Source organism: Corvus hawaiiensis, chromosome 3 (genome assembly GCF_020740725.1).
Source record: "Corvus hawaiiensis isolate bCorHaw1 chromosome 3, bCorHaw1.pri.cur, whole genome shotgun sequence".
In the NCBI taxonomy this organism is placed as follows: domain Eukaryota; kingdom Metazoa; phylum Chordata; class Aves; order Passeriformes; family Corvidae; genus Corvus; species Corvus hawaiiensis.
Genome location: NC_063215.1, coordinates 92,516,824 through 92,530,460, shown reverse-complemented (window position 1 = coordinate 92,530,460; position 13,637 = coordinate 92,516,824). Strand labels below are relative to the sequence as shown.

The 13,637-nt window shown below is 39.6% G+C and overlaps 1 protein-coding gene across 4 annotated transcripts in view; it reads right to left on the bottom strand.

Annotated features, from left to right (window-relative positions):
* THADA (THADA armadillo repeat containing) overlaps positions 1–13,637 on the bottom strand; it is a 155,598-nt gene that overhangs the window by 28,306 nt on the left and 113,655 nt on the right. For all 4 annotated transcript variants that reach the window (XM_048296132.1, XM_048296135.1, XM_048296133.1 and 1 more), the window contains exons 32-35: positions 6,843–7,255; positions 6,347–6,468; positions 4,905–4,977; positions 2,914–3,058 (exon numbers count right to left, since the gene is read on the bottom strand). In XM_048296132.1, coding sequence (XP_048152089.1) covers positions 2,914–3,058; positions 4,905–4,977; positions 6,347–6,468; positions 6,843–7,255 — 753 coding nt within the window. The remainder of the gene's footprint in view (positions 1–2,913; positions 3,059–4,904; positions 4,978–6,346; positions 6,469–6,842; positions 7,256–13,637) is intronic.

Genomic DNA, 13,637 nt, shown 5'->3' with positions numbered 1-13,637 from the left:
ACAGATAAGAGAATGGGCCTCTCTATTGGGGTTCAACTTTAGTCGTGAATGCTCTCCATTTCCTATAGTTTCTGGGAGTGTAGAATTCCTGTTTGGCAACATCAAAAATTCTGTGCAGAATTCCTGTTTGGCAACATCAAAAATTGACCAATGCACTCTGATCATGAATTTGCTGTTGCAATCTGCCTGGAGCAGAGGCTGCCAAACCAAGTTTTCTTCAGACACTGCCAGTAGTGCTGGACACAAATGCCATTCCCTGCTGGAAACAGCAAAAGACCTCACCTCTCAGGGATCTACCCATCACCTCCTTCTCCCACATCCACCTGAACCCAGCACTCACCAGTATGCCCTGCCAGCCTTACACCCACTGTCTGTTGGAAACAAGTTTAATCCATGAGGTAATTACATGTACACAGCTAACACTAACCAGAGAGAGCTGCCAAGAGGGAGGTGCTCAGCTGGTAATGGCCAAGCAGGCAGACAGCACACACCACCCCAGTGGCAATTCACACCTCACAAGCCATACTCCCCTTGCAAAGCCTTGTGCCATTTCATGCCACACCATAGATGACTAGCTCAAGTCACAAGGCTGTACTCCTAGGTTTGCTGGGGTATTTTTCAGGTCTTGTTGAACATCCTGATTAAAGGAATCTACTAGAAATTCACTTTTAGATGCAGCCAGCTGTTAGATATTACTTTCTGGTGACTACAGACAACACAAGAGCTGTGTTTCATTGCTGGCTTTCTTCTACCATGTTTTCAGCAGGTCTATCAGAGATTTGTATTACAAGGCTAGCCAGACAACTGTATTTTACTGCTTGGCCAAAGTAAATTGCTCAAGGCTTTACTACACAGGCAGAAGAAGCATTCCTGTATTACCTGTAACTTCCCTATGTGGCAATGGCATGAAGTATAATTATTTCAGAAAGAAGTGGCTTTTTTTCCTAGCATGACACACTCAATAATGTTATACTGGTACAGCTAGGGAAGAATAATTATTCCCTTATAGATTCAATTGCCAGATTTCCCATCTAGACAAGTTCCTACTCTATCTCCAGAAGCAGTGGAAGTCTGCAAATGGAAAGACTTTTTCTGAACCCTCAAGCAGCTTGATGGAAAGATGATGGGGTCAACCAGAACATACAGACTGGCATTCACCCTCTTCCTCTTATGAACATAATAATGGAAGCTCCTGGGAATGACTACAACTCCATTTCACATAACCACAGTTTCCTTTAACTTCTACTTTTTACTGTATGTGGTCAAGCAAGCTGATGCAGAAGAAGGCATAGAAGTCAAAGCTGTTTACATGCACAGAAGCCCTTTAAGGAAATTATTCTGGGTTTATATCACTACAACTAATCACCAGACCATGCCCTTGATTTGCTGAACACTGCAGTACTGACAGTTTCACAGTCGTAAAGACCCCCAGACTCACAGTTCTAGGTACTATGGAGGGTCAGCTCTGCATCTTTCTTCCCCTGCATCAATTCTCAGAGCAAAGAGCTAACTGGGATGGTTTGCCCACCAAACAGACCTTGGGGGTCTATTTTTTGGGCTGTTTGGGGAGCATTTATTTTTACTTGTCTGTTTTCATTTGTTTTGTTAGGATTTTATACAGGATACAAACAGCTGCTATTTTTTATTTCAGACCACATCTGCCTGACTGGAAAGCATGGAAATCAGCAACTGTTTTGACAAGATCAAAGAGGAAACTGTTGTCCATCATCTATGGACCACATCCAAGTAACAACAGATGAGAAGCACAGCATTTGGGACTTTTTCACTCCAATACCTCCCCTGTCTTCATTTGACATAAAATGGTAATGATGTCTGTCCTATGAAGAGCTTTATCTACATGGTGGAGGTCAAGATTTCCAGAGCTGATACTATGAAAACTTAATAGTGCAATGTCTACCTCATATAACAGATTTAGCTCTGTTAAATGTTACCAGTACCTCTTAAAAGGCACATCTCATAATAATAGCTGATTTTTCACAAAACCACTATCTACAGGTTAAGAAATATACTGTTCTTCTTGTGTAAGACATATTTGTATCCAGTCCACATGGATGAACTTAAGCTACTTAAACCAAAAACATTTCTATAACTACACTGGAATAAAGTATCACGGAGTTAAAACTATCTAAAGCTGTCTGTCCTGTTCAGGATGCAAAATAATTTTTTTATTATCTATTACTACCTATTCTTGCATATTTCCTGGCCCTTTAGTCACAAAATCCCCCATTATCTATTCAATGAAGTCAGGGGGGGAGCTAAAAGAAAAACCCCATCTATTCTCCAGAACAAACCAGAGTTTCCAAACCAAAGTTTAGCTTTGCCTCTCAGTCACTAAACTGTTGAATAAGGCTGTGTAGGTTATATTTGTTCTCTTTCTTTCTTTGTTTTCTAAAGAGACAATCTAATGTTAACTTTAAAAAAAAATCATTATACCTGGGGGATATATTGTGATCCAATTATTAATCATTCTTATAGTAGAACATGACTCATTTCTAGACGGAAGCCCTTAATTTCAACATCCAGCCAGCACAGCTTTGTTACACTCCCAGTATAAAGTATGCCCCCATCACCAGTAGAGTATTACAGAAAGATTCAAGTCAGAGAACAACTGCAAGCCCATAATTCTGTACAGCAATGTATAGTGACCTGGAGACATAACAACATCTCATGTGCCCCTTCTGCAGAGCTACTGCAAGAGGCTGTGCACATGTCCTTTCTACCAGAATTTAAATAAATCTCTATGCTTAGTAATTAAATCCTATTAAAATTTTCAAATAACCCCGTTTGATGTAATTCTGTTTTGACTGTGTGTACACATACAATATATATGAAATCATGTATTAATGGATTTCATCAAAAAAGATCCAGAAAATTACTGTTCAAGCTACTTACCAAGGATGAGCTTCTCACTGATCAGAAGGAATGATGTTATACTTTTAAGAACTTCAGCAGCTGCTAGCAGCATCTCTGTCTCTTGCTCATCTCCACAAAAATACACTATCAGCTGAACCCATTTTTTCAAGATTTCTTCTGAAATCTGAAGGCACAGAACACATGAGAAGTATGCTGTACAAGCTGGTGTTACCTCTTACCATCACAGTGAACTATGGCCTGCCAAAGGGATACTGCTCATTAGTAAATGCTGGGTTTTTTCAAAGTCGTGAATCCCACATGACCATTTAGAAGTTAGGAGATTTTCTTTTAGTCAGAGCAGTATTCACAGGCAAGTCTCTTGCTCTGTCCCTTCACACCAGACTCACCAATGACCACACAAGTCAAGGAATATCTTTGTGTCCTCAGTTCTTCTAAACATGCAAGCCAAAGACAAATATGCTGGTCCTTTGCTGAATTTCAGACAGTTCCTCTCTGCCCATCTCTCCAGCCTGCTGAGGCCTTTCTGAAGGGCTGCACAGCCTCTGGGGTATCAGCCACTGCTCCCAGCTTTGTGTTGTCAGTGAACTTGCTGAGCAGGGGTCTGGCCCTCCACCGAGTCATTGATGGATAAGTTAAATAATACTGGGCCCAGTATTGAACCTTGAGGGCACCACTAGTGACAGATCAACTAGGCCCTGTGACACTGCTTATGTCCCTCTGGGATGTGCCATTCAGCCAGTTCTCAATCCACCTCATTAACTGAGGAATCGATGAAACCTCACGATACTCTGCCTCATTCTGCCTGGTACAGGGCCATGTACCTGCACTGCACAAAGGGACAGAGCCAGAGTGTGTCCTACAGATTCTGTAACAGGTGAAAACAAAACATAAAAATCTCTCAAGATGTTAAAATGACTCAAATTTCAAGCAGACACATGGAAGGAATATCTAGAAAGACAGAACTTAACTTTTACCTTATGGAAGAGAAAATCCTTTCCACAGATGTAAATACTGAATGCAAGCCCAAAGAAAGAATTTAGATGGAAAACTGATGTACCTGGTCTTTCCCAAAGCCAAAAGCTCTCTCTGTAGGTATATCTTAGATCTGCCAAGATTTATATGCTTATTAGAGAAAGTTGTTTTAGTATTTCTAGTTAAGATTGTTACAGCATTTTTCATTAATTCCTCTGTTATGTTATACTTAAGTCCTCACACTATGCCTTTCCTTTAACAAAAAGATTTAACATCATAATTCATGTTCCTCAATTCTTACGTGCAAATCTGATTTTATATTTTTTTATAATAAGACGTGGTTATTAGCATACAATATGAATCCATTCTGCTGCTCATTCTGTGAAAAATAACAGCTATGTAAGGAAAAAAAAAATCTTCCTTTTAAAACGGATCATGAGAGTTTTGTTTGTTTTAAAATATCCACTAAGTGGGTTTTGTGTCTTTGAAAAGACTTTTAAGAATGTCCAGCACTAAAGCTGCCTTTGCTCTGCCCTACACATACGTATCATAGACTGACAATTTAAAAATCAAAAGAAATCTGAGCCGGCTGGGAACTGCACCCAACCACGGCTCTAGCTTCGTGCCTTCCCACCCGACATGCTCTCCTGTGGGCTCTCCAAAAATCAAGAAACCACAAAAAAGTTGCACTTCAGTAAATGGGCTGGATTCAGAACAAGCATTAAACACCACAGGCATTTCCCTTTCCACACTACAGTGACCATTTTGGATGGGCTCAGAAGCTGAAATTACTCCATCAGAAATATTTACACATGTATTTGAAATGACTCTGAGAGGGATATACTGAGGTGATATTCCTAGCTGTTTCATTTCAGAACATGGAAGCATATTCAGAGAGGAAGACATAATATCAAAAATGATGCAAGGACACAAGAAAACACAAGCTTGGGGAGTGGATCTAAAAGAAGCCACACTACTGCTTCAATCACCAAAACCTGCAGAATTACAAAACAGTTAATCAGCTCCATTTCCCTTACCTGCTCATGGGTCTGCAAAAGGTGGATAATCAATTTGGAGGCAAATTTGAGAGCTATGGTTTGACGTTCAGGGCTGAGAAAACAAGACAAAGGACATATCAGAAAAACAGCTATTTCTGCCATCATTTCATCTCTACAAGAAACCAGCCAGCTCTTAATTATTTCTGATTATCACCAACAGGTATTTTTCAAGCTGAGCACTTGGAGCTTTTACATTAGAGATGTAGATGTTAGCTAAGTTCTCAGCTGATATGCAAATGAAACATGCCCTTACTTTCACTTCTCTCATGTTTATTTTCTATTTACATACTTCTCATAGAAGAACACATTTGAAAATGGAACCCAAGTCAAATAACCCAGACATTATTTTAAATTGTAAACAAAAGCATCTCTTCAAGCTGGTGTTTAGCTGCAGGAGTATCTTCTACAGCTGCTAGAAATGCTTCTAGTGCAGAATATGCCTACTGCCAGCTTCCAAGCTTCCCTGCTGCCTAGCAGGATCTAAGGACATGGCTCTTGGCACCGTGGCTTCTGAAGCCTGTTCCCACCATGGGGAATGACAACACCTGAGCAGTAAGGCCAGCTATTTCAGCCATTTCCCTCTAACAGCACCAGCCAGTGTTATTTTACCACCAGTATCTTACTTCATCCCAGAAATGACCACTCCCCATCATTTGAACAACTTAGTGCAAATCAGCATCAAATGTGCACAGCTATAAAATGCTATTCTAAACTCTTTACCCTCGACATTGGTAACACTGGACTGCAATGTTTACATGGCTTAAAAAGCTATCAGAAACAGGATGTCATACCCTTAGAGCATGGACACTGTAACCCTGTTTGTCTACTCCACTATGGATAGATGGACACGGCTTCTAATTCAGTAGGAACTACAAACTGGCTCCAGCTTTTGAGTGCTTTCTGCTGGCTTTACAGTCTGTGTAAGGAGTGCAAACCCTAAGGATTAGGATTAACCATTTCTGACAATCCAACAAGTTAAATGAGATCTGTCGTTCTTTCTACAAACCATCTGCCCATAAACCAGGATAGGGGGGATGGCAGATTCACAGCAAACGAGTGTATGGTTGGATCATTAATACTAATTGCTAATTCTACATTAAACTGGGTGTTTCCCAATTACCATGCAGGAAGAACTATGCTCACTGGCTCTCACTGGACAGCCAGAATAACTTTGTGCTTCATGAACTGTATTACTGGACATTTACAGGGTGCTAGTATGACCTGGGGGCCTTTTTAGTAATTCAGATCCACATCTAACTTCTCTGAAAAATTCTCAAGAACCCTCTTTACTCAAATAAGCCACACTCACTTTTCTGAAACACGGATTTTTAAATCAAAGGGCAGTCCCAAACCAATATATTAATGATCAGTGTTAAAAGTTTTTAAAATATAAGTATTTCAACATGCATGACAGACCATACCTGCTGGGGATATCTGCAAGGTTTAAGCTCCAGGTTAAGAGCTCATTTGGATTCATTTTTATAGAGCATTTGGTCTTTGGAAGCACATTTTTGAGATCCATATTATAAAGAATTTCCAGCACCTGCAGACACAATTCACAAACAAAGAATTTACAGTCTCAACAGGAATGTGCACATTTGAGATCAATAAAACACTGACTTAAGCTCCACTCCAAGAACACAAAAATTCCCTCTGGATAGTTCTAAGAAAGGAGAGAGGAAGTTCTTGCTTTTACACAAGAACATCTGTTACAAAATTATTGCACAGCTCCTGTTCAGTGTAAAAAAACCCCAATTACTCACCCATTATTTAAAAAGCATAATGCATATATGAAATACATGAAATATACATGAAATATATATGAAATATATTTTTGAAAATTACAAATATAATCTAAAAATTAAAAACATAATTTACTGAAAACATACAAAATGTCAATAAAAAAGCACCTCTTACCTTGCAAAAACACTGGGGATTGGTTTCCTTCAGAGCCATTGTGAGAAAAGTGTCTTCCAAATCAATGAGTAAACACAATATACCTCCTCTTCCTTCTGCAATCTGCTTGGAATTTCTTTGTTTCAGCCACAGCAGTATTGCTTCCAATGCCAGCAGACGCACCTCATGGAACTCGCAGTGCAGGAGATGAGCTACTGACAGTGAGGGCTTGGCCATTCTCTTTGCAGCAGCTGAACCACAGCTCTCGATGTCAGCACCTGCAGTCACTGACAGCACTGATATTACAAGTTTGGTGATGCTCTGGAGATACTGTATCAGTCCTGGTACTGCAGATGAGTAGGGAATACCAGACATCAACTCAGAATCTGAAATGACACTGTTCATCTCTTCCCAAAAGTCAAGCAATTGCATTCCTGGAATGAGAGTAACACCTAGTAAAGTGACAAATAGATGATGTTACCATCTGCTCCAGACCATGAAGTTGAAAAATATCAGGTATGCAAAAGGTATCACAATGTAAATTCAGGCATTAAATGAAAACCAGGGTTCTCCTTCATTTTAAACTGATTCCAAATTATAAAAAAGCTTTGCTAGGTATCACATGTATTCATATTTAAACAGAAAGAAACAAGGACACAAAGTTTTCTGAGAACCAAAAATTGTTCAACACAATTTTCAATCAACACAAGTTTCAATCAACTTAAAAAATGCTACAGTACCTTGCATCTTTGATTTCCTGCAATCTTTACCAACTACATCCATTTGGTAAGCATTTCTTTAAATCAAGCCAGTAATACAATATTGCAAATGGTACAAACCTACCATTTCTACCGTTGTAGAAAGTGATTAACACAAATAAACTATTAAATATATGTGGAAAAAATGTAGATAGTTAGCTCTAAAATCAGAGATCAAGCTGGACAAAGTGCTGTCAGACTACTCAGCTGCAACTGAAATCAGGAGAAATGATGACAAAGGCCATTCTGATAGTACTGAAAATCTCACGCCTTCATAGCTTTAGTCAGAAAAAACCTGCTATTAAGAAGATGCCCCTTTGAGATAAATAGACCTGTCCTGTGTCTATCAATTTAAAGAATTTACTGATAAAAAAATCCAGGATGCTTTTCCTATTTTTATTCATTTTGAACAGTGAACATAGCTAAGAAAAAAAAGGAGCTGCATTGTAACCCCTCTCATGTATCAGCATAGGAACTGTGGCATTTCAGCCATTTACACTGGTGCAACCTTGTCCACATGGCCCAGCACAGTCTGAGAACCTTCTTTAGTGCTTGGCCACCTCCTGGAGTCAACCAAGAGGCCACTGCCATCTGTGATACCAGAGGGTTTCAGGCCTTCTCAGAGTTGGCAATGTAGACACAAAAAGAAAGAAAAAAATCATCAATGGTCCTATCTCACACCCACGTAGACTGAAATACCCATGTGCCTTGAGTTCAACCCTCTTCTCCAACATCAGCAGGAATGAACCATTTTATAATATTGAAACCAAGGATTTTTGCCCAGTTCAGTGTCTCTACAGCTTGTACTGCAACAAAATGAACATGCTGCACCCCACAAAATTCAAATGCAAGTGGAGGAAAATCACAAAGAACAGAGAACAACAGTGCCACTGTGCTAAGGCATGTTGGAAGTTTAGGGTCTTTTAAATGTAAAAATGCACTGAAGGTAAATACAAAGATTAAACAAACTTAGATTTCTTCAGTATCTTCAAGAAGACAATTCATTGCTATGTACCTTTGCTATTTATAATTAAACACTGAGCACTGCTAAAAGCGTGTCCAAATAGTCCTACTAAATTCCTGAATTTGACATGAAGCCACAGCACAAATATAGATTCATTTTGTTGCCCATGAAGACATTTCCCTAAGCCTTCTATTTACAGTTAAATATCCTGCCCTTTCATATTCAGATTCTTCCAAAGCCATCTTAATTTGTCTGACATTTACACAGAAAGTTGACATGGTTGTACACTGTCTAGCACATAAGGCAGAACCATTTCTGAATAATTCTGGACACGCTTCAAAGAAATCCAGTATTTGTAAAAAATTTTCCAACATATTGCCCAACCATTAGCTCTGTCATTCAGATTTTTGCTACAGTTTCTTTTCTGAAGGGACTTGCTGCACAAAGGAACTCCAGTATCACTGCAGAACTGTCTCACAGCATTATCCTCTATGCGACACAGCTGACTTCCGCCTCATAGCAATGCAAAATTGTATATTTTGTATATTTCATTTGCTACATTTCTAAACCCCCTCCAAACATACTGCTTTTACACACTGGCATCACAGCATAAACTAGCAATAATGCCCATGTCACACAACAAATATCCAACTGCCAGAATTCCTTAATTTCTGAACTGTCTGGTTGCCTTGGAGAGGGATTAGGCCTTCATCTCAGTTATTACACAGCCTGACTCCACATACAGAAGTTTAACAACAGAAATAATCCCACACAGCTGAAAGAAAAAAGGTTCAAGGTCCAACACCTCAGTTCAAGAAGAGAATGTACAGCCTCAGCTTTGGAGCACTGCACCCTCTCAGGTTCCTACCTGCTCTCCCTCTCAGCTGCCTTTCAGTAACACACATGCCAACTGGCTCAACTCTTCAAACCAAGGGTGTGTTTGCAAGTATATTGCAAGAGGAATGCTTGTATCTCCTGTCCATGTTGCTTTACATTGAGGTAAGCTACATGCAAGCAGTAATGGGAAACCTGACAGGATGGAAGGGTCAAAGCTCCAGAGCAGGAAAAGGGAGAGTAGTACTAGGTGGACAGAGAGAGAGAGGGAGAGAGGGGGAAAAAAATAGGGGAAGGGGGCAGGATGTCTTTCATTTTGTTAGTGTCAACGCTGCCAACTTCACCAGAGCCTGCAACCCAACATCAGACAGAGTGGTGACCCTTCCATGGACTCTGGGAGCTGCCCATGCACTGACCTTCCAACTCAGCAAACTTCCATTTGTATTTTGCAAGGCCAGCACAACTTCTCTTTATATCTTCATCTTTGAAGGGGAAAACTACTTTCATACAAAAAACATAGCAAAGCTACTCACTCCCAGAACTACCAGTTTGCAGAGACTGTGATACAAGAGTCTTTGGCAACAGATCCTCTTTTTCCGTACATATCAAATACTTCTGCTTTGGAAGCCTTCTGGATTACTTCTTCTTTTCCCATGCAATTGTGAAAGACTGGACACTGTGGCTCATCTATTTTACAGAAAGTCTCTTTAAAATTGGACGTCTCAATGGCAAGGCCGTCAGCAAAATAAGACTGTCTGCATATTTGCTTAGCCTCAGCACACCAGAAAGCAAATCCTTCTGCATTCATCTTGTGCTCCACATGCTCTCCAACACTCTTTTTTCACACAAATATGTACAAAAGGAAAGAATGCTCCAGTCTTATTACAGTGCAGTGGAAATAGTCCTGCTTTCAACTGCATCACTAAGAAATCTTTCCAGGCTTTCATGTAAATGTTTTCTAGTCTGCTTAGCTTTAAGTACACTCTTTCCTTTGGCTTACATCAAAATATGCAACTAAACCAGAAAACCACACTGGTTCCCGAAGTAAATGTCAGCCTCTGTTGTTAAGATACAGTAACGACATACTTCTATTTACAAACAAACATCACTGTACAGTTTGAATGACCAGCTGCTGTGAGAAGGGAGAACAAATTTTGGCTGACCAAAGAAGGGTCCTGGCAAACAGCAGTTTTTCCAGGATGCTGACAGATGCAAAAGAGTCCCCAAGAATTAAGTGGATTTAATTTTATTTGTTTCCCCCTTAAGGATTGCTTCATTTGTAGAACAGGAAGAATTTCAGCCTACTTCTAGTACAGGAGACATCTTACATGACCACTTGGTTCTCCTCAACACCCGACACAAACATTCTCAATCCCTTTATGTCCCCTACACTGATATATGCATACATCAGCTATGTCACAGCATCTCAGTTTGAGGGGCTGCTTTTTTAATCCTATCAGTCAGGTATATGAAGTAAAACGGTCTTTCACCACCTGAAAATAAAGAGGAAAGAAAGAGGGGCAGAATAGAATCAGCAGACTGGATGAATCTCCAGTCACAAACCACCCCAAAATTCAGCAGCTCCCAAACCTGCACCCTGCCTCTCTTCTGCTCTTCCCTGCAGTGGCAGGCAGGACCTATTCAGTCTGTTCCCAGAGTAAGCAGAAACATAGAGCAAGGACAGAAAAATGTCCCTGCTCAGGGAGTAACAAACCGTCAGCTGATGGACAGTTCAGCTGATCTTTCACCTCAGAGATACCATAGTCTGTTCAAAAGTGAGAGAAGTAATGTAAATTCCTTCCATATTTAAATCTAAACTTGCTTCACCTCCTTGCAGGGTTGATACATTTCTGTAGGATTTGGTAATTTCACACTGATTATCTAGCTACTGCCAAGTGGACAACTCTCCTGATCATCAGAGCGGGCTTCCTTCCGTACATGTGATTAGCATACCTTTAAGTATTTGCACACTTCTAGATAAATATTGAGATTAAATCCTGTATGCAGGCCCTCAAGCATCCAAACTACCATGTTCCTACTAGAGGCTCCAGGAAAAACAGAACAAAGCAGGGGAAAAGGGGGAAGTTACTACCAGCATCAGAAAACTTACTGACATTCTGCAAGGGCAGACAAAAACTACAAGACCAGAAATAAAATGCTGCTGTGCTTGCAGTATATTGTTATGGGAAGGGGGTCCAACCATCAAAAATATGGATATTCATCATCATTCACCAAGATCTGCAAGAAAGTGCAATTGTTTATAAACTGAGGTTAAAATCCTCATGCACTGTCAAACTACCATCCACAGACATCTGAAGAGATCATACGAATAGGGAGTAGGCTGAGAAGTAATCAGTGCCAAGAAGAGATTTTCCTAGACAAATACTAAGGAAAAGTATTTTCTTTCTTATTTTTCCTTTTTATTAAAAGTGGATTAGGCAAAGTGGATCACTGCTAAATGGAAAAAAACCACAAAGAGAACAGAAAAGTCTGTTTCATTACACTGCCATACTAAGGTGACTGCTGATGATCATAAAAAGGGCATATTTTAAGCAGGATGTTTTCTTTTAAAGACATCTGCAACTTCTTCAACATCAGAGACTAATCATCAGAACTTTCAATACAATTCAAAACTACAAACATGACTGATTAACAGAATCTACAGGTAATTTATTATTGAGGACACAAGCATCCCATTGCATTTTGTACAGCACAGGGGAAAGTTTTCAAAGAAAAAAAGAAGGGAAAAAGAAAAAACATTTTATCTGGACACTGAGACAGCTGTTTTTTCTTACAGCTTCTCTCTGGCTCAGCACTGAGTTTTCCAGTATTTTGCATTCATATAGAATCACAAAACCCCATGGAGACAGTGCAAGTCAGTCAGTGGTACATGCTGGAATCTAAAGAGAACCTGATTTTGAAAGGACAAGCAGTCTCTGTCTTCACATGGGGACAGAATTTTAACTGCTAACATGAATAAACATGACCAGTTCCACTTTGCCCTAGTGTCACTTATTTCATGCAACACCTTTCCATATTCCCTGTTCAACACGGCATTCCAGAAGTATCATGTCCACCCTCCACAACCCTCCTCTGATCACTGACTCTGCCATCATTCTAAAACACTATTACTTTCCTCCTCCTCCTCCATCTGTGTCACAAGTTCTGCTTCCAATGCTTCCTTGGCAGTGTTGGTGTTGCACACATCCATCTCCTTTCTCCAAAAATTTATTCTTTTCAGCCTTGGTCCATTTGTTTTGTTCTTCTGTCTCACACTAACTTTTGTTCTGTCTTTGGACCACCTCAACATCCCTCACTTGTTCTGCCTCTGGCATTTTACTGTCCAGGCAACTCCCAGTCACTCCCTGTGTCTTGGACCTCCAACAATGCCACCTTCAACTTCTTCATTCTCCTGTCTGCAGTGAATTAGAACACCGAGTACCTAAAAACACTTCCTTTTGACTTGTCTAATTTAATGTAAGTAGGCACAGTGCATTTAGATGATCCTGCAAGTATGTTTTAAATCTTTACCTTCCTTAAGTCAAGATAAAAACATTTACCTGGCACCACAGTCAATACACCAGCAAAATTTATATAATTTCTGACATAATAAGTAAAAACTGCCTTCAACTTGTCAAGAGTGAAATTAAGTTTAAGCTAATTAGACCAAATAACCAAAACACGTGTTAACAAGCTGCCGGTGTTTTTATTCAAATAATTCTTTGGCCACACTTCTTAAAGATCTAGGTAAAGAAAATTAAAGAATGGCTAAAATAACCAACCTAGTTATCCCGGTCAAATTTTTACCATTCAAAAATCATCAGTTTTCAAGTTAGCCTGCAGGACAAACTTGGCTGCCATTTAGCTTCTTTCCAAAGTAAGAAAAGATTAAGAAGTATGAGACAGAAAAAAGTGGCTACAGCCTTCAAATGCTATTTGAAAGACCTACAAATCATGTAATTCAGGCAAACATTGAAGAGAGTCCTATGTAAAGACCAATTTGTGCTTTCATGGCAAAGCATCGCAAAGCATCCAGAAGTCTGGTAATCCATATTATTTCTATCAATGTCTTTATAACTTCTAATTAAAAAGGAGAAATATAACCAAGAAAATAGTATTTGCACTGTATGTTATTTAAAATAGTACTTTGTTGTATTTGAGGACAAAACCAGCAGACAGTTGAAATAATAGCTCATGTTTCTGATCACATACACACACATGTGCAGTGCACAGTATTATTTGCAACCACTTCTTTAGTTC